Source organism: Egretta garzetta, unplaced genomic scaffold (genome assembly GCF_000687185.1).
Source record: "Egretta garzetta isolate BGI_Z169 unplaced genomic scaffold, ASM68718v1 scaffold641, whole genome shotgun sequence".
NCBI classification, from domain to species: Eukaryota; Metazoa; Chordata; class Aves; order Pelecaniformes; family Ardeidae; genus Egretta; species Egretta garzetta.
This window is the reverse complement of record NW_009258758.1, coordinates 130614-145576: the sequence shown is the minus strand read 5'-3', so window position 1 is coordinate 145576 and position 14963 is coordinate 130614. Positions and strand designations below refer to the sequence as shown.

General features: G+C 39.6%; 1 protein-coding gene across 1 annotated transcript in view; it reads left to right on the top strand.

The window, feature by feature from the left end:
* The window catches only part of CUBN (cubilin), a 152983-nt gene that overhangs the window by 17882 nt on the left and 120138 nt on the right, over positions 1 to 14963 (top strand). Inside the window, exons 15-22 of the mRNA XM_009649272.2 lie at positions 1283 to 1464; positions 2278 to 2440; positions 2643 to 2833; positions 6680 to 6836; positions 7449 to 7627; positions 8127 to 8289; positions 8528 to 8744; positions 9744 to 9874. Of these exons, the coding sequence (XP_009647567.1) occupies positions 1283 to 1464; positions 2278 to 2440; positions 2643 to 2833; positions 6680 to 6836; positions 7449 to 7627; positions 8127 to 8289; positions 8528 to 8744; positions 9744 to 9874 (1383 nt within the window). The remainder of the gene's footprint in view (positions 1 to 1282; positions 1465 to 2277; positions 2441 to 2642; positions 2834 to 6679; positions 6837 to 7448; positions 7628 to 8126; positions 8290 to 8527; positions 8745 to 9743; positions 9875 to 14963) is intronic.

Here is a 14963-nt window from a genome sequence, read left to right as displayed (position 1 = left end):
GACTTATTTCCTTTGATTAGGAAATGTTAGGAGCAGTAGGACAGTATTTTACTAGGGAGTGAGGCTGAAACATAGACATATATGTCACTTTAAAATATTTAAACTCCAACTTTAGGCCTCTGCATGAATAACTTTCTGCTGTTTTTTAAGGCTGTTTTATACCTTCTGTGAGGAATCCCCGAAGAGCATGTGTTCCTGGAGGTGCCGTTCTGATTAGTTCTCTTTTGTCACAGAAGATTCTAGTACTTTGAGCAAGCGAGTTACCTTTTTTTGCCATGACAAAAGGCGAAAGAGTTTGAACCATGCTTTCAAAATATGACAGATTGGTGGGAATTTAATTTTAAATTATCTGTGAGCTTTTTGGTATGATCTGCGGTACATTTCTGCCCAAATTCTTGGTAATGCCACTTGCATGATTCTTCCAGGAGGCCTGGCAGTGCATTCTAAAGATAAAGCCCAAATCATCTTGTGCAACATCAAGCTCACTTCAGTGTTCTGTATATTGTCTAGAAATAAAATTGTGCATTGGGTTGCGTCTTGAAAGAACTATAGAGTGAAAAAAGTATAGAAAATTTGGGGGGGAATGTTTTTTTTTATTTCCAGAAATATTTATTGAAATGTTTTTAATGTGATTTTTGGTGGTTTTTTTTCTTTCAGTTGACATTATTAGACAGACAATTACTTACTGACAAATATGGATTCGGAAAAGTGAAAACAGATCTTTTTGGGGGGGAACCCACAAAAAGCAAAGAGGGAGAGAGGTATAGATGTGACACCTAAGGAACAGCTAGTTTAGTAACATGCAAGTTACCCTTACTATTCCCAGCTGTTATACTGAGAGGGATGGTTTTTTATTACAGGTATATAAAACAGCCTTGCCTGTAATTAACATTTTTAAAAAATAAAAACAGTCTTCTGCTAGGATAAAACATGGAGACTATTTACATACTACAGAATTTCAGATCAATTTTGTAAATCAAATCGAAAACACAATGCTTTTGGACATTCTCCTAAAGATATTTCCGTCATAACTTGGAAAGAATCTTTCGTTTACTGTGCAAATCAGGAAATATTTGGAGTTCTGCTTTTATAATTGAGTTCCAGAATTAGTTGTAAAATTTAAAGAAAGCAGTAACTTGTTGGTTTGCTTGGCTTGATGTTTGGTTTTGAATTTATTCTGGATCCCAAAGTTGTACCTAGTTTTGACACTACAGGAGAATTCATCTTCTGACCTTACATGTAGTGTTAAAGGCTGTGTTCTTCCATGTTTCTTTTCTGTTAGAATGTGGTGGTGAGTTGACGGGTACTTACGGCTCGATAAGCTCTCCGGGATACCCTGGTAACTATCCTGTAAACAGAGACTGTTTCTGGACCATCTCAACCAGTCCTGGCCTCCTCATCACATTTGCTTTTGGCACACTAAGCCTAGAACACCATGAAGACTGCAGTTATGACCATTTAGAGGTAAAGTGTAATTGTGGATTATGACAACATTTTTTGGCTATGTTATTGCCAAACAAGATATTTCAAAACTTTTTGTACGTACAGAAGGGGACTTAAGTTAAAAATGAAAATTAAATCCTGGGTTGAAATGTTCATTTGTACTTACTTATTCCAGCCATCAATGCACAATCAGATACAGGCAGTATAAAAGAAAGGGGATGAGATCCTGCTCCACTGAAGTCAGTGGAAATCTTGCAACTAAAGAGGATGGGATTCAGGCCAAATACCTGGTGGGAAGCTTTCACTTTCTTACAAAGTTCAGTCTCTGAACTCCTTGTCAAATGTCAAGACATAGAGAATTAGTCAGCCTAAGGTAAACTATTAGGGATTTAAGATTAATGGATTCATATTATAGGACAATCTATGACTTGATGTGTGAGCTTAGGGCTTTTTCTCAAGTGCAAAGTAATGGTTACAGAGTTCATCAATACCCAGCCATGGAAATGAGAAGCTGGTTTGGAATAGCATGTTCTCCAAAACTGTGCAGTGCAGAGCATAATTTCAGGAAAACAGTTCAACAGTAGATCTCCTGATACTTTATTTCCCCCCTCTTTCCCAAAACCCTTGACGACTCTCGTAGGGGCACAATCACAGCTATGCTGGTGAGTCTGTTTCTTGGTTCCTGTGTGTTTGGAGGAAACTTCCTGTAAGTTTTTCCTCCACCCACATCTACAATATCTCCTGGGGCTCCCAAGATAACTTTAAGACTATTGGTACTGTTCACAGTTGGCACACATCTAATAATCCTAAACACTGATCTATCATTCTATGTAGATTCGAGATGGTCTTCTTCCACAAGATCCTGTCCTTGGTAAATACTGTAGCACTGGATCTCCACCCCCACGCCAAACCACTGGTCCATATGCATGGATTCACTTTCACTCTGATGACTTAATTACTGATAAAGGCTTCCACATTCTCTATACAACATCTCCTGGTAAGTAAAATTCAGTGCCAAAGGTTGGTCTGGGACATTCCTGAGATATAACCAACAAAACATGAATGGATGTAATTAACACTTGATATTTAATAATACAGAAATCCTCTTTGATTTGCAGCCATTGTATAGAGGCAGCCTAAACTGAAAGAGTTACCATACTTGTGAATATCTCAGTTGATATAGTTTTTTCTTAATATAGCAGATCCAAGCTGTGGAGGAAATTACACGGATAGTGAAGGGGTTATCACATCCCCTTTCTGGCCTAACCCTTATATCAACAATCGACAATGTATCTACATTATCAGACAGCCAGAGGATGAAAAAATACACCTCAACTTCACCCATATGGAGCTGGAGAGTCACGCTGGTTGTTCATCGAATTATATTGAGGTGACTTCTCTTAATTGGTTGATATGAAAGGTTGATTACAAGTGTGTACAAAACCATGCTTCATAATTTCTGACCCAAGGGCCACTGCAGAAATAGGGGTTAACCAAAGGACTAAGTATACCAATTTACCAGGGCCCAAAAGTCACAGCAGCTAAAAAAGCAGGACTGTACATTTGGAATGAAGCAAAGATAAGATAATACAAAATCTGTCTAACTTAACACTAATTCTTAATCAGCTGTACATGATTAAGGCGGAGTTTGGACCTTTGGTAAATGGATGCCAAATGCAAGAAAAATAGAAATAATGCCATAGCCACTACGTAGCATTTTCTGGCATCATGGTGTTATACAGAAAATCTTGTTCTGGCACAAAAAGAAGGCATAGCATATATATGGTGTATATATATGTACATATGTATATATACATATGTAAAGCCAGGAGTTTATTCTTAACATAACTGAATCTTACAAGTTTAATTCAAGAATTGTTACTAATCTAAATATTATAGAAAAAATAATAGAATGTTTCTGTATGGAAAACAATAATACAATAGTAATGTTGATACTAACTGGGATCCACTTTAGGTGATTTTTATGTTTGCTTTTACACATAGCTCTCCCTTCATTGGTCTTCAGCTTCCTGTTACATCTGAATTTACTACTACAGTGCACCTTTAAAGTACACTAGATGCCATTTCTTCATTTTGTTTGTTATCCCTAAACCCGGTTCTGTCCAGGTCTGCATTTCTTTAGCTGACCACGGGTGAGCTGGTCTGGCACGGTACTGTGCAGGCCGGGGCTCCTGGGGGCCATGGGGGCTCTCCGGAGGGGCAGATCAGGGCCTCACGGCCAGGGCCTGTCCCTCTGCCTTGGCCAGGGAGCAGGGCAGCCTCAGGCATTGGACACCTCCCTGGGGACGGGGATGGGACGTGGACTTGTGGGTGGGCCCGGCTCAGCAGAGCCCATGGCCAGGCAGGGCAGGGCTGCGGGGAACTGCAGACTGGCCCCCGCTGCCCTGCCACTGGAGCAGGGACTCACAGCCCTGGGGGGCTGACATGGGGTCCTGTGCAGTGGGCAGGGTGTGGGGGCCCCAGGGGAGGCGAGGCTGGGCCCGTGAGACCTGGTGGTGTCCTCAGGGCCTGACGAGCTTTTTATGTCGCTTCCCTGCGCCCCTTCTCCCGTCATGCTGTCCCTGTTCTCCTCTGCGCCGCGCACCAACTCGCCACATCTTGAGGCGCCTGCTGTTGTACCCAGCCTGTATTTCTCCATGCAGTCATAAATACGTGGAATGACTGCTGGGTACAGCTGTCTGTATAAAACTGTGGCTGCACCGCACAGAGGTAAACAGAAGTAAAACAAACCGGGCACAGACGCCCGGTTGACCAGCAAAGGTGCCGCTGCAGCTGAAGCAGGTAGGAGCAAGCCCTGTGGCCCCCGCGCAGAGCTGGGTCCTGCGCTGCCGGCCACGCAGTTATGTGGCAGTGGGGCTTGGTTTTGTGCTTGATCTCTTCTTGACCAAGCGAGGAATAGGCCTCTGTGAGCTCCGTGCAGTTAATCTGTTTTTAAAAGATGTTATTGTGCTGACACCGTTCCCTTCCCTCCTCCTCTAATTCAGAGACTTTGGTTGGAATGAAGTGTAATTAATTTCTGAAATGAGAGGGGAAGTGTGTTTAATGAAAACAGACAGCTTTTGTTTGTTTGGCCTGGTACTCCTCTTGCCTAATTGCTGGCAGAACAGCAGCTAAATTCACAGCAGCCAGAGAAACAAAACCATTTCTGTTGAATGCAATCAGTTTGTATTAGTTCAGCAAGGCATTTACCTCGCTGCTTGCAGATCAGTCACAAGCTGTTCAGTTTCCCTGTGCTTCTGTCCCCCTCTTCTTCCTGCCCTCTCAGTCAGTGGCTCAGCCCAGAGCAGAGAAACAGGACCGACATTTTCTGACCAGGGCAATCAGTACAACTAAAGCACTGTGCACTTTTGTCAAGGCCTGATTTTCCACATATGCTTTTCTAAAATACTGTCTCACTGGGTTTTATAATGAAGTTCAGCTAGGGAGATAGACTTAGGTGTTTAAGTTACTTTAAAAGTCACCCTCTGACAATTGTTTTGTCAGTTTGAAGAAGTGCAGATTATTCCCATCCCTGGTGATACCAGGAAACCTGCAGAGTTTCCACAGGGACCAGACACAGCTCATGGAGGGGTGTTCAGTCTCCTACTAAGGAAGGAACAGCCTGGGACCAGGGGTCTGCAATAAGAAACTAGAGACAATAAAACTTATTTAAGAAAGACTGTAACAGGGTATTGCAGAGGTAAGGTGTTAGCCAAGACAGCTCCTTTTCCATGCCATCCTTCTACCTGGCAATAGGAGACATTACTCACATGGTTTAGAGAACCTGTTATTTTTATCACTACTCACTGGGCTTTATAAACTAAAAATGTCAGGAGAATCAGCCCAAGAAAAAATGTAAACTCCTGTGAACTAGAGTTCTGGAAACTTTCACTGCTGTCCAAAGATTTTCTAAATATTCTGGCACAAATTCTGATCTCAGTTGATCTGCTGTAAATCCAGAATAATTCTGGCACCTTAAACTCAAGTTTCAGGGACATTAAAAATATGTTAGACAGAAAGCCATCTCACCAGTTTGAGATTACCAAATCTGGGCAAACAGGCCATCCACTGCCTACTCACCAGGGCACCGACGAGGGTTTCCTGCATTTTCTCCCAGTCCATGGCGGAATACAGCTGAGGAGGAAAGAAGAGGTGATGAGAGGGGCCTGAAAGCTGGAGGTCCCTCACTTTGCCAAGGATTTCACTGGAATTATTTTTTGGGGGTCCACAGCATATAGGTGCATTTAAAGGCAGCTCCAGCTGTGTGAGCTACCACCACTTTTACAACAGAAAAGAGCATTGCATTTTTTCCCTGAGCAAATAGCAGAGGACCTGGTTTTTTCGACCTCAGCTTGTTGGCTGCCCTCTTGGAATGAGGTGGGCACCTCAGAGGGTGTTCAGAGCTCCTAGGCTTATACCAGTGCTCCGCCTGGTCCCCTGCATCTATTCTTACCCACGGACTGTGGGTTCAGGGCCTGATATTTGTCGATAATCAGGATTTATAATCAACTTCTGGGAAAACACATAAAGTATGTTTCTCCTTTGATCAGCAAATTGATTGAGTGTCAGTAGAGGGGCAGTGCAGAAGGTAAAAGCTGGAAGTAATTCCCTGATACAGCTTCACTGTCATTATCATGCATTGGACCCTTCAGATGAAGTAAAGGAAGGACATCAGTATACCTCTTTACTGCTTTAGGGACTCAGAGTTGCATCTCCTGTTAGTGAGCTGTCTGGCTGCATTGATGCATGGCTGCGGTGGAACATGTGCTGTTCTGAAGAAGTGCCATTGAAAAATCACTAGAAGCTTCATGGCCAGAGCAAGAAATTAATAAACCCCCCTTTTTTTTCCACTGCAAATTTTAGTGCTAGCAAAAATTTCATAGCTATCACTGGTGAGCACCTTCCCTGTTTCTTTCATAGTAAAGGTGTTACTTTTGGAAGCATAGGCCTGGCTTGTACCAAAACTGTGGTTCATAGAGATCTGTTTCATCCTAATGTCCTCTGAAAGTAGCATGTGTGTGTCTTCTGTGCTGATCATCTGATCCTTCCTTAGAGCTCTTATAAATCATATGCTTGTGCCAATTACTGTGATGGCTCTTTGCCCCTCTTATAAATAAGTAAAATAGTTGGTCTTTTTGTTATTTAGCAGCTCTTGTGAGATTATAATTTTATCTGGATATCAGATCCCAATGCTTTTATGATCTGATGTTTTTCTTTTTTTCATTTCGATGACTAGGTTCGAGATGGTGACAGTGAGATGTCTGCTCTTATTACCAAATTCTGTCATAGTACACTCATGTCTCCAATCACTTCTACCAGCAACAGTCTCTGGATCAAGTTCAAGTCTGATGCTTCTGTGCAAAGGGCTAGCTTCAGGGCCATTTATCAAGTTGGTAAGAGGAACTGGTGACTTGCACAGTGAACTAATCTGTAATTTGGACACTCAGTCATTTCCGTGCTGTATTATCTATATAATGGGTTTAAGACAAACTTCAAAAGAAATTAAAGAAAAAAATAGAGACAATTTATTTATTCATTGCTACTTTTAGAAATGCTAAGAAGATGTCTGCAGTAGGTCTGTTGTAGGCACTCCTAGCATGCTTGGAAATGCACCCCTCATTGCTTCTATTAATGATAAATCACTTACCAGTAACATACCCAAGATGATATATCTATAATTCTGCCTAAATCTTTTTACTTTCATTTTTCCTATCTTTTAGTTCTTAATCAACAGCAAATCTATCTGTGTAATTGTGAAACAAATGAGTCAAATCCATTAGTTTTCATGGGCACAGTTAGACTGTCTGCTGTGTATACATGTTTATGCTATGCTTAGAGCAATATGTTCTTTTAAATGTGTTCTTAATACTACTTGGATGATCTGTAGTAGATGCTGTAAGAAGATAGGGTTTTAGGGGTGGTTTTCTTCTTATTTCATAGTGATATTTGATAGACTTCACATTATGCATTCATCACAAGTACTGATTCTTGGTGTCTCTCGGCAGCCTGTGGAGGCTTCTTGTCTGGAACAGGCACTATCCATTCACCTTACTACCCCAGGATGTCCCCTCACCCGAAGACCTGTGAGTGGATCATCTCCCAGCCAGTTAGCAAAGTGGTGATTCTTAACTTCATCGACTTTGACATTCGAAATACAACTACTTGTGACTCGGACTACATTGAGGTAAAGAACAATACGCATACACTATGAATAGTAGGTAGGTTCTTATCTGTATGTTCCTTCTCATACTCATCTCCACCAAAGCAGAACTGCTTGACAGGCAAGCACTTCTTACAGCAGCTATAAAAGCTTTTTCAGGTTCATAATGAGATCCCCAAACTTTTCTTGGTTCTCCAAAGATGATATGACCATTTTGATAACCAGAGACCAGTATCAGGTGTCTTTAAATAGACAGACCTAGTTATGGAGGTTTATGTGCCACTTACTGTTGAGGGTGTAAGATCTCAACGTTTCTCCATCTGACATGCTTTGGGTAGGAGAGTGGTTGCCTGGCAGTCGTAAGGTTGCATTGTATGTGACTAAAGTAGAAACCATGCTGAAGAAAGGGTAGGGTTTGAATTACTAAGCATCTCTTTTATATGGGTCTTATGAATTCATTTATGCTTACAACTTTAATATAATAGAAACTTGTATGGGATATTTTGAATGCACTATTCTTCAGGTCAGAGATGGCAACAACACAGACGCTCCTCTTTTGGAGAAATACTGTGGTACAGCTGTACCATCTAGAGTGCAATCTACACGGAACAATCTCTATATCAAATTCAGAGCTTCCTCTCTTACCAACCTTGGCTTCAGAGCTGAGTACCGGCCATTAGATACAGGTAAGGATTTTTTTGTTGTTTTCTGTGTAGAGTTTTTGGACTTTCCAAATTTTCCTGTACAAGTTGGCCATCAGTTTTTATGATGGTGTAATGGGAGATAAATTCTGAATCAGTTGCTGTATAGTATGCACCGAGGAAAAAAAGACTATGGAATTTCACGAAGAAAAGTATCAAACTTTGTAAGTGCCTAACTGTTTTGTAAATATATCATTTAACCTGATGTTTTAAATCTCTACAGTATGTGGAGAGACTCTCACTGGACCAGAGGGAACCATTACAAGTCCTGGTCACCCAGATGTCTACCCACATGGTATTAACTGTACCTGGATTATCAACGTTCAACCCGGATACCTTATCCGCCTGACATTCACTTCATTTAACTTGGCATTTGATTATAGTTGCATCAAGGATTATCTTGAAATATATGACAACAGCACTGCACAAAAATTGGGAAGGTGAATATGTCCATTAGCCTATAGAGCTGAATCACAGTAGAGTGAGCACTCTTCTATAGAATCTCAACATCCAATTTGCTTCCTTAAATTTTGTTTTCAGGTTAATTACTCTGCATTACAGAAACAGGGGCAGCAATTTCACTGGCCAGCATAGTAAAGGCAGCTTTCTTTCTTTGACCATGGAATGAGAACTACATTTAATAAATATGCTGGGACAAACTAACATGTCAAGTGCTTTTTTAAGGACAGGTTTGAAGAGCTGGCATTTTCCAGCTCCGTTAACATTTTGATTTGTGGGAAATAAGTTCAAAAGCATAATATACCCAGGAAAAGATGTGATTTGAAACACTTGCAGAAGTGAAAGAAAGATTACTTAAAAGATTGTGCCTTTGGATCTCAGCAAAAACTCAGCTGAAGTCTACATTTTATAGGATTCTGTTTTCACTTTCTCCTGATAATGTGATTTCATCCTAGGGAAGAATCTTTTCATTTTTTCCCCTTTGCCAGTTGGGGTGTACACAGGGGTTTCTTGCTGTCCTAGAATTCAAGAACATCTGAACTACTTGGGAACAGTATCCAGCTGCAACTACAAACTGTAAAGCAGTTGGCTGACATGTCAGTATTTTGGAAAATACGGAGCAAATTACTCTCATAACGGAGAGCATTTTGCAACCTTAGTCTTTGGCCAGCCACTCTGACTCCTACAGAAGAACAGAATATGTTGTAGGTACAGCACAGAATAATTTCAATAAGGATTTGACAACTTGATGAACAGTTTCTCCTCTGACTTAGCCACACAAGTTACATTTGTACCCTTGTACACGCAGTGTGCTATTTAGTCCAATGATGCGGGGTATATGGCTGGGATCTGTATCATCCAAAGGAGAGATTTGTGTATGTGTAGGTGTTCAAGCTTCTCTGTAAAGCTGAACCCTCTTCCAGTAATACAGATGCTTCATAAAGTACTGGCATTCAGTTTGGGGCATCTTTTTGCTGCAGGTACTGTGGAAGATCAATTCCACCATCTCTCACTAGTGGTGGCAACATGATGATGTTGTACTTCGTGACTGATCACAGCATTGCATCTGAGGGCTTCTCAACTAATTATATCTCCCTGAATGCATCAAAAGGTAATATGCCAGTCTGCTAATTATGCAAATTAAATGTTTTCAGCTGTCACTGTAAATAACCACTATAAGAAACAGAAACATTATTTTCTATGGTAACAGAAGACAGAAGACTGCCCAGTGCCTCTTCTACCCCTTCTTATTTATCCTGCTTTATTCACAAGCTTTTTCCTCCCTAGGAAAGCAAAAGGCAATTTCTGTAAACAACACTGCTGTTTTCTTTAAAAAGCCAGTGAAAGCTGACATGGCAGAACTGCATGAATTATTTAGGAAAAGTATTTTCTGAATATGTGTGATCTAGGAAGCTTGGCAACTGTGGAAAACTGACTGGAATGGGAGACTCTTAGGTGACATAAAAATTAATTTAATCCCTATTAAGGTGCAATATTGATGATGGGCAGAGAATTCTGATAAAGCAGAAAAGTAAACTGAAAGCACAAGCTGTTTTTTTCATTACAACAGAGTGAAACATTTCTGTCTCCAGAAGAGTTCAAGGCTCCTGTACTGCCTTAAATCTGTTCTTTAAATATTTCCTTTTAAGGGGCCAAGACATACATCAGTGGGGTAAAGACTACTGAAGAGAAGAATGACCGGTCATTCTCTTAGTTCTCTAAAGCAGAGAAAAACTGAGAAATTACTCTGAATTCTGATTGATTTTAAAGTTTTTGAGGGTGGGGACATATCTGTGTTTTCAAACTATGCTGAACGCACCATACCTAATCCAGTGTTTGCCCATCTCTCCAGCACTGAGAGCATTTTAGCAGTGACTGAGCTGCACTTGGAAAAGCAGCCTCTTGGTGAAAGACTGTAACTACCAGTTTCACAGACCCAATAGACACGGGTCTGCTATTGCTCCCCTCACTGCTAAACACAGATCTGTAGTAAAGGAGGATTTATGTGGGTAGAGGGAGAGGTTCTGCCTAGCAGATTTAAACCACTGAAGAGGTGGAGTGGGACAATGAAAACAAAGTAAAAATGAGAATACATTTGTAGTATCCATCATTAACGAGTTTCTAGCTAGTTTGTGTGTGTGAGTGCAGGCCATAAGGGATTTATTAGATGAATACCAGAAATTTATAGAACTCATCTATGCAGCCATAAACTACCAATGGCTGCTTATTGTTTGCTCTTAGTTTCTTTAATAATTTTATTCTTCCTACTTTCTCAGTTTCTCCAACCTGCTTAAAACCAGCAAAATTTCCAATTTCTACCCTGTGAAAAATAACTGCTTTCTTGGTGACAGCTTGGAAAATTTGGCTATTATTTCATCTCTCAAGCATGTGTGTAGGCGAGACCAGTGCAGATTTTGCCACTATGTTTTTTATTCACTACCAGATAACTTATAAATCCAAATAATCCATTTTCTTGCTGCCTTCATTCATACTTGAGTTATCTGGCATGGAAATCAAAAAGCCAGTAAAAACAATTAAGATCTAATGAGAACTATTCCAAGGAGGACATTTTTATTTATTAGAAAATAATAGGCCAAAACCCAAGTTCTACTTTTAAAAATCTTTCCAAACTCCAAAGTTTCTTACTAGTGAGAAATTCTGACATTATCAGCTCCATAAAGAAAGTCTTTTGTGGGCCTGTTTTTGCAGCTGCTGGCTGTAACTTCTGTAAATGTGATAGTTGCTTGTTAATGTGATATTTTTTCTTTTACTTTACCTCAGATTAATATTTCTTGAGTAGATTTGATTCCTTCCTAACTGTTCTTATAGCAGCTTTTCTCACAGTTCATCAAGATCAAAATATTCTTTACTCAACATTAATCTGTATTTCTGTCTCTGTGTAACCCTATCTGTTTCTCTGGTTTTGTTAGTTATCTCATTGCTGATGAACCCCAAGGTTTTCTGTCCAGCTTCATTACTCTGCCTCCTCTCTTCCATATTCCTCTCCTTTACCACCACCATGGTGATTGGATTTTCTCATCTTTCATCTGAAGCACTGCTATATGCACCGTGTGAGGTTCAAACTTTAACACTGTCCCTGGAACGGTTTCAAACTATGCCTTAAAAATGCAAGGCTGTCTTCTCTTTAATACTATTAACAACTAGAAACTGTATAAAATATTTATATGAAATAAGAACTATATAGCATCTTAATCCAAACTCTAAGCAACAGGTATGATTTTCTTTCCCCATAATTAATACAGATATCTTTGCTACTCTTCAGCTAAGCTAGGCTAACTCTCAATTTATTCTCACTCAGGCCTAGAATTATGATCTTTAGAATAAATGCTTTCTCACTTCAACCACTATAGTTTGCATAACTATGGCAAAGTAACAGATAACTACGGAAACTGAGAGTAATAACCCTATAGAGAAGTTGAAACTACAGTCTGTTTTCCTTACAGAGATTTGTTTCTTTTGGTCCCAGCACAAGCACAGCAGTAAAGTTGTCAAAAATACTGGATCGCTAACATTCATTTTTGATTAAGGATAAAGTTTTTGAAGCCGCTATGGCCTGAGAGAAGGCAAACACATATGTGTGTGTGAACTTAGCTGTGAGAAGCAACTCCCCACTTCCCCGAAATCGTATCAAGTTTAGTTTTCCCACTGTGAGATGTTTAGGCCTGATATTCATCTTATGTATATCCAGTTACACTAAAGTAGCAAATTGCTGAGCATAATCATATCTAAGAGATTTACCAAAGCTATGGATCTTTTTTTCTTTACATCTGCTGCCTATTTTCATTTTTTTTTTTTTTTTTTGCTAAGGAAAATATGGTTCTAATAATGTTTCTTGTGCAGTAAGAATCCTTCATATTTTTGAGCTCTGTTTTCTTAGCCAGCTAGAGTGTAACCAATATCAGAACTGGTCAAAGCTGTTCTGGTTCATATTAGATGTTTCAATAGACTTTTGCCTGGAGATATTTTACAGAGAATGAGCTATTGAAAAGATGTACAAGATCATCACCAAAAAAAAAAAAAAAAAGAGTAAAAAGAAAAAAGGATAAGTAGAAGTGAAAAAAAATGTTTTTATATAAACCAAAACTAATTTCCTTCTCCATGCATCTTGGCAAACAATGTTTTTGTTAACATGGTTTATCTGTGATATATTAATTGGTTGAAAAGTAGCCTGAACATAATAGCAAAGCTATATTTCCTGGTCAAAATACTTGAATGTCTTTTAAAGGGGAAATTCACATGGAAAGTAAGGTAATATTTGGATTTATTTCCCAGAGTCCAGGTCTCAAATACCAGGTAGATGAATGTCACTACACCCATCTAAGTGTTATGATAGATTTTAGGGTTTTCTTTTGGCCATTGTGGCTTACCACACCACTAAGAACCCATGTAAAATTTTTGAAAAACCTTTAAAAGGGCTCAGTCTTTCCTGGAAGGTCTTGAAAGATCCAGGCCACAAATTTTCAATAGGAATAGCTCTAGAGTCAGCGTATGTATTTTATTGTCCTCAACTTCTTCACAAATAAGTGGGAATTTATTTGTTTTACTTTGAACAGGAGTTGGGGGGGGAGGAGGATTTTTGTCTTTTTTTTTTTTTTTTCATTTGTTTGTTTCATTAAGGAAGTTTCATTTCACCCTTTCTGCTGAGAAAAGTCAGCCTTAACAAGCTTTTTAGCAGATTGCCTTCCTGATAGAGTTTTTATTCCTGGTCTTTTTCGGGCTTTGGTGAAAGATAAGATTTTTCCTCCTTATCATCCTGAATTGTGAATGATATTATTTATCAAGAGAGGTAACTTGGTTTTAAATAGCTTCATTGTGTGGCACGTGTTAGCTGACAATGACTGACTGGAGAAGTGAGATTTTGAGAAGGATGAGGAAAGAAAGAAAACCATTTGTGAAACCATGGACTTAAAAATGCGCCTGAAGGTGATGTATAGATTTGTGTGTCTTCTTTATTGACAGCTGAGTACAAGTTGAGATCTCAGTTCCCATCTTGCTGACTGAACCCAATAATTATTAGGAGGATGTTGCCTGGCTTTTCTCTTCAGCTAAACAAGAAAAGACAGGACTGGAAATGATCTGACAAATATGTGTGTGCAGAGATACAGGCATGGTTGAATGAGGCAGAGTGAAGACAGAAAAAAAAAAAGCTGAAGTCCTGCATGCATCTTGGGTATCTGCTAAGTCTCAGGAAAAAGCGTTAATCAGCTGGCAACTGACAACTTGTTAGGGTACCGTAACTTGGTTATGTTTGATCAGGGTATTAGTCTGCCTATATATGCCTGTATATGTGTATACGACTCTGTAGTTGGTATGTGTATGTGTAAATCAGCAGAAGGGAGTCAGAGTTCCTTTATGAACAGCTGTACCCACTGTTTCTAAGGAGTTTGGGCCTGAAACAGTACAAAGGACCTTTTTGTGCCTTCTTGGTAAAAATTAAGCCTGTTAAGATCTGCCAGCATCAGTAACAAAATGCCCTGAAATGCAGATGTGCTTTTCCATCGCCTGCGGAGGGGCATATACTTCATGTGATGGTTTCTTCCTTTTTTTTTTCTAAACATGCATACTGTTGCATAAAAGTGTAATTGTTAGGGATCCTAGTTCTCCTTTGGCAGAGTGAGATTGAAAGAAAAGTGCCATTTTACATATGACACTATAGTTTTATCTTTGATTAATTAGAATTGTGGTAACTGATGAATATCTCTTTATGGGAAAAAACATGGATATAATTTTCTGCAGTATGCATGATTGCATGAGTGAGTGGTACAAAAGCTGGCATTTTTCTCCGCTGTCAGCTATTACAGTGGGTTACTGCCATTTATGGTGTTTTTTTCAGAAGAGCAAACACATTCAGTACCAAAATCAGAAAGCAGATTGAATAGCTTTCAAAACCTCACACACTGCAAAGCAAGATGTGCAATTGTCCTCAGCAATTGTCTCCTTCTTCTGTTTTTCATGAGCTGTGATAAGTGTCTTCAAACTAAACTGAATTGATATTTTTTTCCAGGCATATAATAATCATGTGCATTAGACTGCATTCTGAACTTTGGCAAAGGAGTCAAAGTACTTTTTTCCTGCTAACTTTGCTAGCAGTTTTCACTGAAGGAACTGTTATTGTCCAAGCTCCCCCCCAAATGCTGTGTTAGTGAGGCGAGAGCAAAAGGGGAGTGCCACCTCTCCTG